The 16,374-nt window shown below is 40.9% G+C and overlaps 1 protein-coding gene across 2 annotated transcripts in view; it reads left to right on the top strand.

Moving 5' to 3' along the window:
* Window positions 1–2,219: 2,219 nt before the first annotated feature.
* Window positions 2,220–16,374, top strand: part of Faf1 (Fas associated factor 1) — a 282,221-nt gene continuing 268,066 nt past the window's right edge. The window contains exon 1 of one of the 2 annotated variants that reach the window (XM_050136195.1): window positions 2,220–2,682. In XM_050136195.1, coding sequence (XP_049992152.1) covers window positions 2,638–2,682 — 45 coding nt within the window. In that variant the 5' untranslated portion in view covers window positions 2,220–2,637. The remainder of the gene's footprint in view (window positions 2,683–16,374) is intronic. The other variant, XM_050136197.1, reaches the window with a different exon arrangement.

Raw genomic sequence — 16,374 nt, 5'->3', positions numbered from 1 at the left:
TATACAACAAGATTTATTTGTTAAAACCATAAAATATCACTACAGGTTTGCACTAATGGTGGCCATACATACAACCGAAGTTATTCACCTGCCCTTTTTTTTTTGGCTTTTTGAGAGGTTTCTTTGTAGGTTTGGAGCCTGTCATGTAACTAGCTCTTGTAGACCAGGCTGGCCTCAAACTCAGAGACATCCACCCGCCTCTGCCTCCTGGGTGCTGGGATTAAAGGCGTGTACCACTAATGCCCAGATTCACCTGCTTTGTTCTGAGGCAACACACTGATGGGGTAATTGAATTGCCTCTTTTATTTTGTTGGCATTGTGTTTCACCTCATGATTCCTATATGAAAATTTCAAAATCTCCCCATTTCGGGATAGCAGCTAAAAAAGACTATAGAGGGTTGTTTTTTTTTTTTTTTTCTATCTTGTGCTCTCTCTGTCTTTTTTAAAAACAAGGTCTTACCATGTCGCCCAGGCTGGCCTAGAACTTTCTGTGGTCTGCTTACTTCTGTACGTCAAATGCTAGGATTAAAGGCATGTATTGCCACATCAGGCACAAGAACTGTACTTTTTATTTGGGTGACCCTGTACATTAAAATACAGGTTATAGGACTGAAAAGATGGCTCACTGGCTTAGAGCACTTGTTGCTCTTGTAGAGGACCAGGGTTCTATTCCCAGCAACCACACTGTGTGGCTCACAACCATCCATAATTTCAGTTCCAGGGGTTCGGACATCCCTTGTCAGGGGTGCTGGCCTCTAGGGGTACCAGACACTCATATGGTACATATACATGCACACAGGCAAAACAGTCATAAAACAATTCTAAAAAAATTTTAAAAAAGGATACAAGTTATAGAACTGTAGGCCAAATTATTATTATTTTTCTTTTTCTTTTTCTTATTATTTATATATATTATATATATTATATTTGGAGCCAGGACAGGCTCCAAAGCTACAGAGAAACCCTGTCTCGAAAATCCAAAAAAAAAAAAAAAAAAAAAAGAATCTTAGACGTTAATTCCTTAGGGTGACTTCATCAGTCTCTGTTTTTGTTTAACAGTTTTAGAGTTTAACAGACTTTCCAGAGCATGTATGTGCCCTTTAAAAGTCTTTTCTTATGTATGTATGTATGTATGTATGTATGTATGTATGTATACAGTATTCTCAGTACTCTGCCTGCAAGCCAGAAGAGGGCACAGATCTCATTACAGATGGTTGCAAGCCACCATGTGGTTGCTGGGAATTGAACTCAGGACCTTTGGAAGAGCAGGCAATGCTCTTAACCACTGAGCCATCTCTCTAGCCCCCCTTCCCCTTTAAAAGTCTTTAAGCTCCTACTATCTTGCGTCAAGATTGAGTATGTTCTGTCACCCTTTCTTTGTCCTGGATGGTCATTACAAACTGTCATATAATTCATAGATTTTTGGCTATTTTAGGTACAGAGATTGCCAATTTCTGACCATATGTTGAACATTTCAGTAATTATGAGTACTTACACAGTTTTACTTATCAAAGTATTTTAAATAGTTTATATGAAACACGGTATTCGAGTTTTTTCATGTCTAAAGCATATTATAAATGCTCATATTATAGCAGTAGAAATAGTTCCCCTTTAATATCAATTTAAAATGTTCAACATCCTTTTGAGGTCTGGAATGTCACCTCTCAGTTTCTAAGTTCCACAGACACAAGGATGGCCCTCTGTGTACCTCAGTGTTGGTGCCTGAGGATGCAGACTCAGGAAAAGGTTCCAGATCGGGAATGACAGAATTTTAAAGGGCTTTTGACCAGGAGGTTGAGAGTAAGAGACCGTATACGAGGCTGTATTTTGGTGAAACTGTCCGAGGAAAACAATCATGTTAGAAATTCTGCTTGTCAGGCGGTTTACGGGTGAGTTGGCTGGGCTGCGGCTGGATGTTTTGCGTGTGACTAACCACGTGAGGCGCCGAATCACATTCCGGCCGCGGCCAGGGGCAAGGCGGCACCTCGAGGCCTCAGCGACAACCCAAACCGGAATAACCTGTTGCGGGTCCTCCGGCTCAGGGGGACGCAAATCGGCTTCCCAGCCACCCAGGCCCGCGTCCCCGCCCGCTAGCCGGGCGCCTGGCGCTTGACAGGAGGGCAGTCACGTGACAGCCGTAAAGCGCCGCTTTGCGACCTCGATGACAAGCAAAATGTGCGACAGCCCTGGCGTTGGCCAACCAGGGGCGGAGGCGGCGACCGGGGAGGAAGCGGAGGAGGCGGAGGCGGCTGTGGCGTTGGCCCGCCTGCTCGTTCTCTCGCTTTCCCCGCCCCCGCCGGGCTAGCCGCGGCTGAAGGGAGCCGGGCGCGCGCTGTCGCAGCCTGTCCTCCTCCCGGCCGGCGACGGAAGGACCAGCCCGGCATCGAGACCAGCCTCCCCGTCCCAGCGGCTGCAGCCAGGGCTCCGCGGGGCGCAGGCGGGCGCAGGGCGGCTGAAGGTTACCGAGTGCATGAGCACCTAGCCTCCCGGGCCACCCCTCCTGCCCGCCAGTCCTCCCGCCGGCTCTCCCGCCAGCCCCTCGCCACCCGGCGGCGGCCGCCTGTGTGGCCGCAGGAGGCGCCGTCTCGCTCCCAGGTGCGCGCTTCGTTCCCGGAGCCGCGGAGCTCGGCGGCCGCCATGGCGTCCAACATGGACCGGGAGATGATCCTGGCGGATTTTCAGGTGAAGTGTCTGGCTCTGCTCGCTCCCCACCTCCAATTTGGCGGCTTCGGGGTGGCGGCGCGGTGGCCTCTTCCTCAGCGTTTGTGTGAGCACCGCAATGGTTGTAATGTGGGCTTTTCTACCTAGTGTGGCTCAGGGTGTGTGTATATTGTGAACCATGGGGAACATGTATTTCATATGCTGTATTTTGTGGGTGTGTGTAGAACGTGTTGAGTGAGGTTGAATGAGAATTTTAGGTTTGGGGATGCTATGATTTGGGGGTTACTATGTATGTGGGCTCTTTCTTAGTTTTATGAGGAATGTGTAGAATATGGGGTTAATTATGGGGTGTTTGGGTTGTTCCATGAGGAAGCTGATGTGTGTGTTGCTATGGGTGTGGTGTATTGTATGAAGTGAGTGAACAGGCAGCGTGATGAGGAGGTGATGAGGCTAGCTGGGCTGTGTGGTCCTGTTCAAAGAGGGGTAAACAGTTGAGACTCCGCAGGCCTTGCTGGAATCTTTGGAGGGTGGAAAAAAAAGGAGGCTGCTGTGCAGTGTGTTCTGATGGATCTTTGCACTGAACACACACACTTAATAACCCCTTCCTATTTGCAGATTCCCCTCCCCTACTGACTTGAATCTTTCTTAGACAGTGTCTCCAGGCTGGCATCTAATTTGTTTGGAGTCCTTTCCTCAGGAGTTAATTTAAACTAAAGATTATTCCCTCACTGAACCCTTCTGTAGTGACACTAGCATGTATCTTAGGGAAACCCTTCGAAAGTAGAGCTTTGTGTGCCTGGAAAGATTCGGGGTTATAAACAATAGCTTGTTAATGTTTTCTTTGTCCTTTGATAGTTACTGAAGAAAATATCTTCGGGCCACACACACACCGTTTGGCATTGCATTTGTCAAATATGGGTAGACTTTTTCGCCAACGTTGGCATTACTACACAGTCTCTATGGGTATTACTTTTCTATTTAATGTTCTGATGACCATTTTCCAAGAATTTGCTCCTTTTCCTTCTCTAGTATCTATCTGGTTCACTAGGAATATGCTTGTATGTACATTTTGACTGTTCTGCAACCTGCAAACTCAGAAAGGATGGTTTTAAAAAGAAGAGATGGTCATGGAATTTTGGCATTTGTAGGCTCTAGAATAGCTCGAGGTCTTTCATCTTTCTTAGACAGTGTCTCCCTGTGTAGCCCAGGCTGGCATTTAATACAGCCTTCCTACCTCAGCTTCCCGCAGTACTGGGATTAAAATTGTGATCCACCGTGTCCCCTTCTTAGATGTAGTTTTACCCAGTTTGTGTTTTGATGGGAAAGGCTCTGGACAGCAACACATAGTATAATTTACCCTAGCCCTAATGCGATTATAACTTTGATTTCAAAAACTTTGAAAACCTCTAATAACTTGTAGCTGTCTTCTGTCATCTGCCAGTCACTATACTTACTTGATTTTATTTTTGAGGCAGAGTTTCAAGATGAACACACACACACACACACACACACACACACACACACACATATATATCCCATATGATTGACTCTCTGGGGTTGGGTTTACAGGAGTGTATGGCACCACACCTGGCTCACGATTAACTCTTATATTAGTTAAAGGATGGAAAATCTAGGGTCCTTGTTCTCAGAGGTAGAGGAATATTTTTGAGGCATCAAGACTTTTGGTTTGGAAATCAAAATGACTATATTGATAATTCTTAAATTTCAATAATATTTTCTTTACCTTTGAAAGATGGTTTATTTTTTATTTTATTATTTTTTTATGGTGAAAAAGTGTATATTTAGAATTAGCCAGGTGGACTCAGTCTGGATGATCCCAGTTTTGTCGGCAAGATCCAGAGCGTGATAATCAGGAGCCAGCCAAACGTACACCTTCTTCTCTGTCAGGCCTTGTGAGGGTGTTGACTTTGGCCACATCAGTGTCACAGAGTTTCTTCACAGCCTGTTTGGTCTGGTGCTTGTTGACCTTGATGTCCACAATGAACACAGTTGTGTTGTGTCTTCTTCGTGGCTGACTCGGTGGTCAGGGGAATTTGATGATGGCATAGTGGTCAAGCTTGTTCCTCCGGGAGCATTTAGGCTGCCTTTGTAGCCGCAGGGTCTTGGGCCACCGGAAGGTGGTTGATGGAAGGTGGGTGATTTGCTGATCTTTTTGTGGCTGTGGACGCCTTTCAGCACTGCCTTGGCTTTCAAGGCCTTCCCTTTAGCTTTGGCTTTGGGAGGGGCAGGAGCTTTCTTCTTTGCTTTTGGTGCCATCTTGCTTAAAAGGAAAAATGGCTTTTGGATTGTACCCAAGGCCTTGTGAATGCTACACAAGAGCTCTCCACTGGTTTTCATTTCTTAAAAAAAGAATGATATTGGAATGATCTTATAGGCCAGTGATATATTGTGCACTTTGGAAAATATAATTGGAAAAAATACTAATGGCATTTGGTGTGAACAATTTTCATATATTAAAAAGTTTATTTAGAAGACCGTGTACTTTAAGCACATTAAATCTTTGTGTGTTTAGGACTTGTGATCCTCTTACTAACTAAATATCACATTATTTTGTTTGTTTAGTCTTTTTTACTGATCATTGTAGTCTTCTGTATTGTAGGTCTTTTTAGTATTTAAAAATTAGCAGGCCGGGCGGTGGTGGCGCACGCCTTTAATCCTAGCACTTGGGAGGCAGAGGCAGGCGGATCTTTGTGAGTTCGAGACCAGCCTGGTCTACAAGAGCTAGTTCCAGGACAGGCTCCAAAACCACAGAGAAACCCTGTCTCGAAAAACCAAAAAAAAGAAAAAAGCAATTATCTATTATGAGAAAATGAAGAAATTTGTTGTAAAGTTTATACGTCTAGACTTGGGAAATTAGCTGAGTGGTGTGAGTGGTGGTAGATAGAGCGCTGCCTAGTCTAGCCTGTGTAAGGCCCTAGGTTTGATACAAAGACGCCTGTGCACACATATACATGTACACTCAAACATAAGACATGACATATAAATTGCTGGGTAATCTTTGTTTAATTGAATACCTTCCCAACGTGAATATAGTAAAATTATATTTTATTTCATGTACTTGTGAGAATCACTAGTACTATGAGAAGCTAGCATTCCTGTGTAGAAAGGACACAATTTTGAATTAAATTTGAAGAATATTTGCACTTGCTTGTTTAGTGTTGTTGTTTACAATAGCCAAAATATGGAACCTATAGAGATATTTTATTTGTGTTTTAATAAATAAAGCTTGCCTGAAGATCAGTGTTCAGATCTAAGCCACTAGAGGTCAGGGAGTGGTTACATACCTTAAGTCCCAGGACTCAAGGCCACCCTGGGCTGCAGGAGGTTGACTCTCTCTAAAAAGAGAAATAGAAACTCACACAAAGGTATTCCCAGTACTCTGGAGTCACTGCCCTTAATTCCAGTACTAGGGAGGTGGATACAGGAATGGTGTGGTTGGTCTGAAACAGGTACGTAAGGCAGGAGGAGATGAGAGCCTGTGGCAGTCTGAGGTCTGGTGGAGAGCATTGCAGGCTGCAGTCAGGCTGAGGTTAGGATTGCCCCTTTGTCTGAGCCTTGGTAGAGGTAAGAACTCTCTAGTGGCTTGGCTGCTTTGCTTTTCTGATCTTCAGCTTGGACTCTAATATCTGTCTCTGGGTTTTGTTATTCGTGCTGCAGGAACCAGCCTAGCTGCCCATGAGTGTCTGAAAAACAAGGACGTGTGGTGTACCAGTGGAGTTTTAGTACCTTTAAAAAGAATGAATTGAAAAAAGAAGTTAAGCCGGGCGGTGGTGGTGCACGCCTTTAATCCCAGCACTCAGGAGGCAGAGGCAGGGGATCTTTATGAGTTCGAGGCCAGCCTGGTCTACAAGAGCTAGTTCCAGGACAGAAACCAAAAGCTATGGAGAAACCCTTTCTTGAAAATCAAAAAAAAAAAAAAAAAAAAAAAAAAAAAAGTTAACTCACTTTCAGACTATTATGTTGGACAAAATAAGACAGATTCAGAAATGCAAATATCGCCTGTTTTCTCTAATATGGAGAATTTATAGGCATCTATGTTTATGTGCACATGCATACCATGAGATGAAAGAAGGACTATTTTTGTGGTAGACAGGGACCTCCATTGAGAGGAGGGAAGGAGGGACAAATGTCTGTTGAGGAGGGAATATAGGCAAAGTGCAGTGCTGACTGTGTATGAGATTATCAAGATGAAACCCATTGTTTTATGTGCTAATTGAAAAAATTGGAAAGGTTCTGGAAGAAATTATGATTTCATTAAGTTATATAAAGTTTAGTGAAGTTTTGAGAAAAAGTCCTTCAACTGAAACTTTTACATGCATTTGAGTATTTTCTTTTTTAATTTTTGTACTTATTTAATTATGATTATATGACATGAAGAAAGAAATTATATTTTAACAAGTCCAATGAAGACAGTCTCTCTAAAATTCTTCCATTTTCTTTTGGGGAAAAAAAATCCAGATTTTGATCATTGCTGGATAATAGGTTATAAGTATGATGTCTAACTATGAAAAGCTTTTGGGAAAGGCTTTTTGATCTTTTTTGTTTGTTTGTTTTTGTTTTGGGTTTTTCGAGACAGGGTTTCTCTGTGGCTTTGGAGCCTGACCTGGCACTAGCTCTTGTAGAACTGGCTGGCCTAAAATTCATAGAGATCCGCCTGCCTCTGCCTCCTGAGTGCTGAGATTAAAGGTGTGTGCCACCACTGCCCAGCTTTGATCATTTTGCTTAAAGAGAAAATGCTTCTTTTGGAATCAGTGAAATATTGCTAAGTAGTGGGTAGAAGATTATAGTTCATACTTACAGGGAGAGGATTGGGACGTTGTGGATAGGTGAACTTTAATACAAAATAAATTGTCTCCTAATTCCCACCCCTTCCCTAGTGCTTAGCTGCCATGAATAAGGTCCTAGGTTTGATCCTCAGCAGTGGAAATTCTCAGTCCTTTTTTTTTTTTTTTTTTTTAATTCTCAGTTCTTTTAACTAAAAAATTTAATCATGGAAAATACGTAACATAATTTCCGTATTAATCACTTTCAAGTGTACCCTTCAGTGGTATTAAATATTCATAGTGCTGTGCAATCATCACTATTGCTCATCTATCTCCACTGTTCTTTTCATCTTTTTTTTAAAACTGAAATTCTGTACATTAAATAATACCCTCATTTCTCTTTCTCTCTGGATGTGGCAACCAACATTTTTATTTTCTGTCTATATGACAGAATAAGGTACCTTATTTAACAAGACTTTTACAGGATTTGCTCTTTTGTGACTGGTTTATTTTACTTAGTGTATATGCTCTCAAGGTTGACCCATGATGTATAGCATGTGTCAGAATTTTATTCCTTTTAACAGCCGAATAATGTTCCATATTTGGAAATGCCATATTTTGCTTACTCATTCATCTTCTGTGATTCTGTGACATCATGAATAATGAATAATGCTGTGACAGTGAATGAAATATCTGCTGGAGTCCCTTACTGCCATTTATTTGGGCTATACCTAGAGCTAAAATTGCTGTATCACATGATAATCCTAAACTGAAATAGAATTTTTAGTCTTTTTGAGGACCTGCCATCTTGTTTCCTTAGCAATCATACCACAGTTTTTGAGTGGAGGCATCTTACAGGGTCTCCCTGTATAGCTGCAGCTAGATTCAAACTTAAGATCTCCCTGCTTCAGTCTCCATAATGCTGGGCTTGTAAATGTGGGTCACAATACCCAATTCGATTAATTAATTTTAAATTTAACTCTGTCTAGTGAATTTAGAATTTGGAATATTTTGTCAAAAATGTTCATTCTTTTTGCATAGTATGAGTCTGTTAAAGTAGTGGTCAGGTAGTGTTTATGCTGTCCTAGCAGGCTGGGGCCACAAGAGGGTGTACAGAAATAGCCCGAGTTAAAAAACATACCCCTATGTTTTTATAACAAAGAGATGCAATCAGATGAAAAGTCCAAATCTTATTCTTTTATTATGTGTGGTGTAGAGTTTTTGTTTGTTTTGGAGACAGGTTCTAATTATGTAGCCTTGGCTGTCCTAGAACTCACAGAGATTCGCCGGCTTCTACCTCCTCAGTGCTGGCATTTTACCTACCTACCTACATGCCTGTTTGCCTACCTTTCTATCTAAAAAGACAGGCTCTTACACCTAACCCAGGCTGGCTTGGAACTCACTGTCGTCCATACTGATGTTGAATTCATGTCAATTCTCCTACCTTAGACTTCAAGTGCTAAGATTGCAAGGGTGAGCCACTGTGTCCTTCTAGTAATCGTAGAATTATTTACTATTTTCTATTATATTTTATTATTATTTTCTTTTTCTTCCTTCACAAAACATCAAACAAACTTGACCCTGCTTGATTTGCTTACAGATGGGAAAATAGTTACTTAAAACAATTACAGTTGCTGTCAAATAATTCTAGTAATATTAGTTACAGCTTACAAAGTTAAAGCAGACAACTTCTATAGCTTTCATTTTATTTTGTTTTATGAGACTGAGTTTCTCAATGTATCTTTGACTGTCCTCGAACCTGCTGTGTTGATCAGTCTAACCTTGAATTCACAGAGATCCTCCTGCCTCTGTCTTTAGACATTAAAGGTGTGTGCCATGATGTTAGCTTTCCAGGTCTTTTAGCTTTTTTTTTTTTTTCTTTTTTCTTTTTGGTTTTTCGAGACAGGGTTTCTCTGTTCTCTGTGGCTTTGGAGCCTGTCCTGGAACTAGCTCTGTAGACCAGGCTGGACTCGAACTCACAGAGATCCGCCTGTCTCTACCTCCTGAGTGCTGGGATTAAAGGCGTGCGCCACCACTGCCGGCCCTGAACTTAGTTGTTTTGATCATAGATTTAGAGTTTTTCTTTCTGTCAACTTTAACATTTATTTTGATGTTATATCTCTTATAGCACGACTTCTATTGCTTTATAAGTTTTCTCATTTTGGGACTCACACATTTAATCTTTGATTTGCTTACATATTTCAAGTCTAGTGTTCTATAACACTACTCTATGGTAAGTCACACACGTGTTGTTACCACTTGGCCTTTCTAAATGGTATTTTGATTCTTATTTCTTTTTCAGTTTGACACAGATAACTTCTGCAAAAGAGGATGATATTCCTTGTGATGATGTAGCTTAGGGTTTAAGCTAAGTATATAGGGGGCATAGTTAATGATGGAGGGATTACCTTGGGTGGGAGATTGAGTACTGTGGTGCAGGGTGTCTAGTTAACTTTTGTCCTTTGTTTCCTTTCTTTTTGTCCTTTGTCCTTTAGGGCTAGACCATTCTGTTCTAGTGTTTGGGTTGTAGATTGTTGAGAAGATAACGTTTTGGCATAGAGAATAAAATTGACTAGCTTGTAGTTAGAATATGACTTCGAGGTTCAAACCACTTGAATTTAAGTCACAGTGCTGCCACTCATCCATCTTGTGATCTTTGACGAGTTGTTTTATACATCTGCCTCAGTTTCCCAATATGAAAAATGAATTAACACGTGTAACGCTATTAGGTGTCTGAAATAGAAAGTGTTTACATTCTGTTATTTTCATTTTGACCATTTATTAAGTTGTGTGTGATAAAAAAATTGGCATTTATCAAATAGGGAATTTATTGGGTAAAGTACTACATACCCAAGAGTTTACACACACACACACACACACACACACACACACACACACACACACACACACACACACACACACCGTGTGTGTGTGTATGATGTATGCCACATTGTTTACAGAGGTCAGAGAATAACTTTTAGGAGTTCTCTCCTACTATGTGGGTCCTAGGGCTTCAACGTAGGCTGTCAGGCTTTGTGGTATCTTCACCCACTGAGCCATCTCACTGAAATTCTTTTTCTGTGGTATAAGTTGGGATCCCTGAAACGAAATAGCGATGTCTGAGAAAGAACTCCTTGGGAGTCCTAGCTGGAATTGTTGAGTTGTATTTTCGAGCTCTCATTTAGGATTCCCTGAAGCATTAATACTTCAATAGCTCCCCAGTAAAATGAAGGTCCTATATGGCTGCTAGACCATCAGAATTGGATGGGTTAACAAGAGGCCAGCATAACTAAAGTGAATCCCAGGTGTCGAGCGTTGATCTTTTTGTACTGTTAAAGTTTAATTTTGCTTTGATTTGATTGTGACTGTGCCCTGGCTCTCTCTTTTTTCCTGTTAATAAGAAAATGTCCTGATTATAATGTTTTAGTACAGCAGTAGAAACCCTAACTAAAACAGAAATTTATGTCTGAGGGAATTAATTTTTTATTGTCTATGGAACCCCCATTGATTTTTCCCTGGAGGAGATACCAGGCAAGACAATACTGATGCCCCTCTGCACCCATCCATAGTTCTAGACCTATAACCAGACTTAAGGCTAAGCAGGCTCCTAGAGGGGAGATAGAGAGCATAGTCCACCAGGAGGTTGTAGTCACAATGGAAAGTGTAGTCACAATCAAGGAATAGTGCTTCCTACCATATCTATCTCTTTAACTCTCCTATATGGTCTGGACAGAAGGTAGATGGATCATGGAGAATGATAGTTGACTAACACAGACTTGATTAACTAATACCTCTGATTGAGCTGCTGTATCAGATGTGGTGTCCTTACTTGAGTATGTTTAACATAGCTCTTGGTACATAGAATGCAGTTACAGATCTCAAAAATATTTCTTCTCAATATCTGTCCATAACAACCCCAGAAATTATTTGCTTTCAGCTGACAGGGCCAACAGAATAATTTCACATTTTTACCTCAAGGGTATATTAATTCTCCACCCTGTATCATAACAGTCTAAAGGGATCTTGTTTATCTGTCTCATGTACAAAATGCCATACTGGTTTACTATATTGATGACATTATGCTGATTGGACAAGGTAAACAGGAGGTAGCAACTGCTTTGAATTTGTTGGTAACACATATTTGCGCCAAAGAATGAGAAATAAATCCAACCACAATTCAAGGGCCTCAGTGAAATTTCTAGGTGTGTGGGGCATTCAGAGAGATTCCTTCAAAGGTGAAGGATAAGTTATTACATCTGTCCTTTCCTGGCACCAAGAAAGAAGCACAGTGTTGTGGGCCTGTTTGGATTCTGGAGATATCACATTCTTCACTTGGGTGTGTTTCTTCCCTAAATAGCAAGTGTCTTGGAAAGCCACTAGCTTTGTTTGGGTCCTGGATCAGAAGGCTCTAAAACAGGTTCAGGACACTGCTCTACCACTTAGACCATATGATCCTGCAGACCTGATGGTACTTGAGGTGTCATTGGCAGAAAGGGATGCTGTATGGAGCCTTTGGCAGGTCGTCATAAGTGAATAAAAAAGGAGACCTTTGGGATATTGGAGCAAGGCCCTACCATTATTTGTAGACAACAGTTTTCCCTTTGAGGAACAGCTCTTGACCCCTGCTTTAGTGGCTGAATGTTTGACAGCAGACCACCAAGTTACTATGCACACTGAGCTGCCCACCGTGAGTTCGGTATTGTATGCTCCATCAAGCCATAAAGTAGGACATGTGCAGCAGAAATCCATTATCAAATGGAAGCGGTATATAGGTGATGAGGCCCGAGCAAGTCCTGAGTGCACAAAAAGTTACATGAAGGAGTTCCCCCAAATACCTATTGTTTAATGCTGTTAAAGGGCTTTCCAAACGTGGATCTATAGCCTCATAGGCTGTGTCCTATGATTGGTTGACTGAGGGAGAGAAGATTAGGACCTGGTTTACAGATGGTTTTGCATGATTTGCAGGCACCAGCAGCTGCAACATTAAAACTGCTTTCTGGGACAGCCCTGAAAGACACTGTTCTGTTGGGTAGAACTTCAGCAGTACACATGACTGTACATTTGCTTTGAAGGAGAAATAATCAGATGCGGGGTTGTTTACTGATTGATGGGCTATATAGCCAATCATTTGACTGAATGGTCAGGGGCTTGGAAAGAGCATGATTGGAAAATTACTGAGAAAGACATTTGGGGAAGAAGTATGGATAGATATGAAGAAACTTGTGACCCATGTAAATGCTCATCAAAAGGTGCCCTTAGCAGGGAAGGAATTCAGTAATGACCATTCTGTGTCATCCTACCTACTTGATTACTGACAATAACAGAAAAGGCCTTTTCCCCTGGCCTTTTCTGTTATTGCCCCATGAACAAAGTGGCCATCCGGGAATTAATTTCTTTCTTTCTTTTTAAAAATACGTATTTATTTATTATGTATACAGTATTTTTATTTATATATTATTTATTTATTTATTTATTGTGTATACAGTATTCTGTCTGCGTGTAGGCCTGCAGGCCAGAAGAGGGCACCAGACCTCAATACAGATGGTTGTGAGCCACTATATGGTTGCTAGGAATTGAACTCAGGACCTTTGGAAGAAAAGGCAATGCTCTTAATTGCTTAGCCATCTCTCCAGCCCGGAATTATTTTCTCATAAAGTTTGCCCATAAGAGAAATGATTCCCTTTAAAAGAAAATCATTGCTACTGCCTTCAATAAAACAATACTTTTCTTTATGTTTTAGTATTTTTTTTTTTTTTTTTGGTTTTTCGAGACAGGGTTTCTCTGTGGCTTTGGAGCCTGTCCTGGAACTAGCTCTGTAGACCAGGCTGGTCTCGAACTCACAGAGATCTGCCTGCCTCTGCCTCCCGAGTGCTGGGATTAAATGCGTGCGCCACCACCGCCCGGCTGTTTTAGTATCTTTATAATATAAAATATTTGAGTGTTTCTTAGATAGTAATATATGGTTATACCTCTATAGAGTATAGTTGTCAGAGGGTGCATTTAGGTAGACCAGCTGGAGTTAGTATTTTGATTATTGTTCTCTGAAAAAGACAGGTATCCTCTTCTATCTTCTTCATTTTGTGCTTGAAACATAATCTTTTATTGAATCTAGAACTTAACATTTCAGCTAGAATGGCTGTCAGCAAGTTCCAGAACTCCTCCTGTCTCCATCCCCCTTACCGCTCTAGCACTGTGGTTCAAGTGCATTTGGCCATGCCTATATACATACATACATACATACATAAATATATTTCATGAAATTTTTTATTATTTTTTGTTTGTTTATTTGTTTATTTTTTTGAGATAGGGTTTCTCTGTAGCTTTGGAGCCTGTCCTGGAACTAGCTCTTGTAGACTAGGTCTTGAACTCACAGAGATCTGCCTGCCTCTACCTCCCGAGTGTGGGGATTAAAGGTGTGCGCCACCATTGCCTGGCATAAAAACATATTTTTAAACATGAATTCTGGGGATCTAAACTCAGGATCTTATGGTTAAACACCAAATACTCAAATACTCTTTTACCTTAAAGCATACCCCAATTTAGGTGTATCCTTTTTTTTTTTTTTTCCGAGACAGGGTTTCTCTGTATACAGCTGTAGTTATCCTGGAACTAGCTCTTGTGGACCAGGCTGGCCTCGAACTCACAGAGATCTGCCTGCCTCTGCCTCCCAAGTGCTGGGATTAAAGGCATGCACCACCATCGCCTGGCTTACCTTTTGATTTTTTAAAATGAGGTGAAAATAAATTTAAATAATCTTTTAAGTTGTCAATGGAGAATTATAACTTTAACTTCTAGCTTTGGACTGCTTTGAATGTACCTGATACGACATTAGGCTCTTAATGTGTAATTTTTATAACAAACTTTCTCTGTGGTTCAGTGATATAGTTCTCCATGCTAGCCCAGTTTGCTTTTGTCTCTCTTTTCAAAGATCTCAACATAGTGAAAAGCTTTTAGAAAACAGATAATGGCTCCCACTGGAGTGAAGCCTCTCATGTGTATTACATGTGTATTTTCTACTGTAAGATACTTGCGTTCTCTTGGTTCTGAATTCTTTTCTGTAATGTAGTTCACTGCATGTGCAGATGGTCTACTTTATGTGGGAAGTAGTATACAAGAAAATGCTGATTCTCTGACCACTGGTATTGCTATGGTTCATTGTTGGTGTAGGAGTCAGTTCTCTTCTGCCAGTACCCATGTTATAGGGTGCTAAGATGTTACCTTGCAGGTAGGATAATTATTAGACCTTACAGTTCTTAAACTTGTGCCATTAAAAATGAAATTTTGACAGACAGATGACTTTCTGAAAGAAGAAATAGTTATAGTGTGTTTGGTTAACGGAATTTGGGGAAGCCCATGGGAATTAGTAGAAACATGCTCAACAAAATTATTAGGTTATTATCTAATTTGTTGATGAATGAGGATTTGTAGAGTTCTTGGAAGTAGATTCAAAAGCAGCTAGCTGCCTAAACATTCCTCTGGTTATTGCTCACTCTTTTGAGTAGTGAAAAAAAAATTTTTTTTTTAAAACTCAGGTTTATTTAGAGTAACAGCCAGTATAAAGTTGTATTTTGACCAGGCAAAGTGTTCTCTACCTATTCACCCGGAGTTCTTGATGTGTGTGTACTTACAGTTGACTGTGAAAGGAAGTGGATTTACAACTTTTGTGGGCAGAGAGCAAATTTGGTAGAACTTTGGTTTGCCTGAGAGATGGAGTATAAAATACTTTGTTTCAGCATTTCTTTGGGGGAATATCTGACACTGTTGTATGACAATGTGGTCTGTGAATGTGCTGGGCCATATTCACAGTTGTTCTGGGGTGCCTGTATCCTCTGGGCTGCAGGTTGTACTTGCCTGGCTTAAAGCAAAGCCACTGGTTTAGTGGGGTCTTCCATTTGCAAAAGTCTTACCTTAAACCTGGGTTGGTTTCACTGATGGTGTAGGAGGGCTGGAAATCGACAGTGCCTGCTTAGCTTCTGGATCTGCTGAGCTTGCATCAGCCATATAGATTAGTAATAGATGTAGTTGCTTTTCGATTGGATAGAACTCAAAGCTGTAGGTACTATAGTTACCTTGAAAAACTTGGTTTATTTCTATTGACCGTTGCCTACTGCTAATGGTCTAACTACCTACTAGCTACTTGGAAAGCTATAGACTGGCAGATTAAAGGAGGTAGAGGCAGGAAGATCAGAAGTTTAAGGCTAGCCTCAGCTACAGAGTGACTTAGAAGCCATCCTGGGCTATGAGACTTTGTAAAAAACAAAACGTAATAGAGCAAAGCAAAACTAAATAAAACAAACCGTTTGTAAAGTTGTGGTAGGATTATAGGTTTGCCACTACACCCCCTGTTTCTTTTTCCTGAGATGGAGTCTTAATATTTTGCTCAAGCTAACCTCATATTCTTAGCTTCAAATGAACCCCTGCCTCAGCCTTACCAGTGGTGTGTCTGAACTGATGATGGCAGAGCCCCAAGATGATGAATGCTGTCTCCAGACAAATGACAATGCTTGTATTGCTTTATGTGTTTTCTTATCTTTCCCTTACAGATCCATGAGGGCTTTATGCCATCTAAGCTCTACAGCTTGATTAACTTTACACCCTCTTAATCCCTCATGATGGAGATTAAACTCCAGTATGACTTTTGAGAGAACAAACAGTATTCAAACAGTTGCAGCATACTTTGCTCATTTCTAATCTTTTGAACTGTTCTAATTCAGTGAACTTTGTTAGCTTTCGTCCTTCTACTTAAGTCATCTCTCTAGAAATGTGTTCCATCATATTTCTTTGGATTTCTGTATGCTTCTTTTCCTCTGACTCCTTTTTCTTAACTTTTTTCCAGTTTTAACTGCAGTCTTCTCCACTTTAAAATATTATCCACTGATCATGTGTTCTGTTTTAGATGATTCCACATTTCTGTCCTCTTTTTCTTCTG

The sequence above is a fragment of the Alexandromys fortis genome, unplaced genomic scaffold (assembly GCF_014885135.2).
Source record: "Alexandromys fortis isolate MF-2015 unplaced genomic scaffold, M_Fortis_MF-2015_v1.1 scaffold_13, whole genome shotgun sequence".
Lineage (NCBI taxonomy): Eukaryota > Metazoa > Chordata > Mammalia > Rodentia > Cricetidae > Alexandromys > Alexandromys fortis.
This window is presented reverse-complemented; position numbering and strand designations above follow the sequence as displayed.